Genomic DNA, 600 nt, shown 5'->3' on the forward strand with positions numbered 1-600 from the left:
GGGGGGCAGCGAGGGGCCTGACTGTGCTCCCTTGTTCCCCGCTGTGGCAGCGTGCCTGACGACTACCGTTGCGGGAAGGCCCTGGGGCCAGTTGAATCCCTCCAGGAGCATCCGCAAGACCCCAGCAAGATCTTGATTGGCTACAGCCGGGGGCTGGTGGTTGTGTGGGACGAAATCGCAAGGAAGGTCGACCATCTCTTCCTGGGCAACCAGGTACCGTGAGCTGGCCAGGTGCCCAAGATGCTCTGTGCCTCCATTGCACGGCTGGGCTGGCAAATGTGCGGGCCTGTCTCTGCGCTTGCCCAGCAAGTGCCCTTGTCTCCCACACCCGAAGGAGTTGCCTCCCTTCTCTCGTGGCCCGGAGCTGCCTGGGTGCTGCTGGCCTTGGCCCTGGAGCTGTGCTCAGTCCTGAACACCTTAACCAGGCTCCTCCTCGAGTGCTGGGGAGACTAGTGTAGCTGACATGCTCCTGGCTGGTGCCTTGGACCTGCCCTCCACTGACCTGGGCAGCAGCCAGTTGGGATGCAGCTTTCCTCCCAAATGCATCCACGATCTGCATCAAAGCAGCCAATGCTGGCTTAATTCCCCCCCCCCCCCCCC

The 600-nt window shown here is 62.8% G+C and overlaps 1 protein-coding gene across 1 annotated transcript in view; it reads left to right on the top strand.

Moving 5' to 3' along the window:
* LLGL1 (LLGL1, scribble cell polarity complex component) overlaps positions 1 to 600 on the top strand; it is a 36,343-nt gene that overhangs the window by 21,398 nt on the left and 14,345 nt on the right. Inside the window, exon 6 of the mRNA XM_019512575.1 lies at positions 51 to 213. Coding sequence (XP_019368120.1) covers positions 51 to 213 — 163 coding nt within the window. The remainder of the gene's footprint in view (positions 1 to 50; positions 214 to 600) is intronic.

This window comes from Gavialis gangeticus, unplaced genomic scaffold, assembly GCF_001723915.1.
Source record: "Gavialis gangeticus isolate Ggan-Ray unplaced genomic scaffold, GavGan_comp1, whole genome shotgun sequence".
Lineage (NCBI taxonomy): Eukaryota > Metazoa > Chordata > Crocodylia > Gavialidae > Gavialis > Gavialis gangeticus.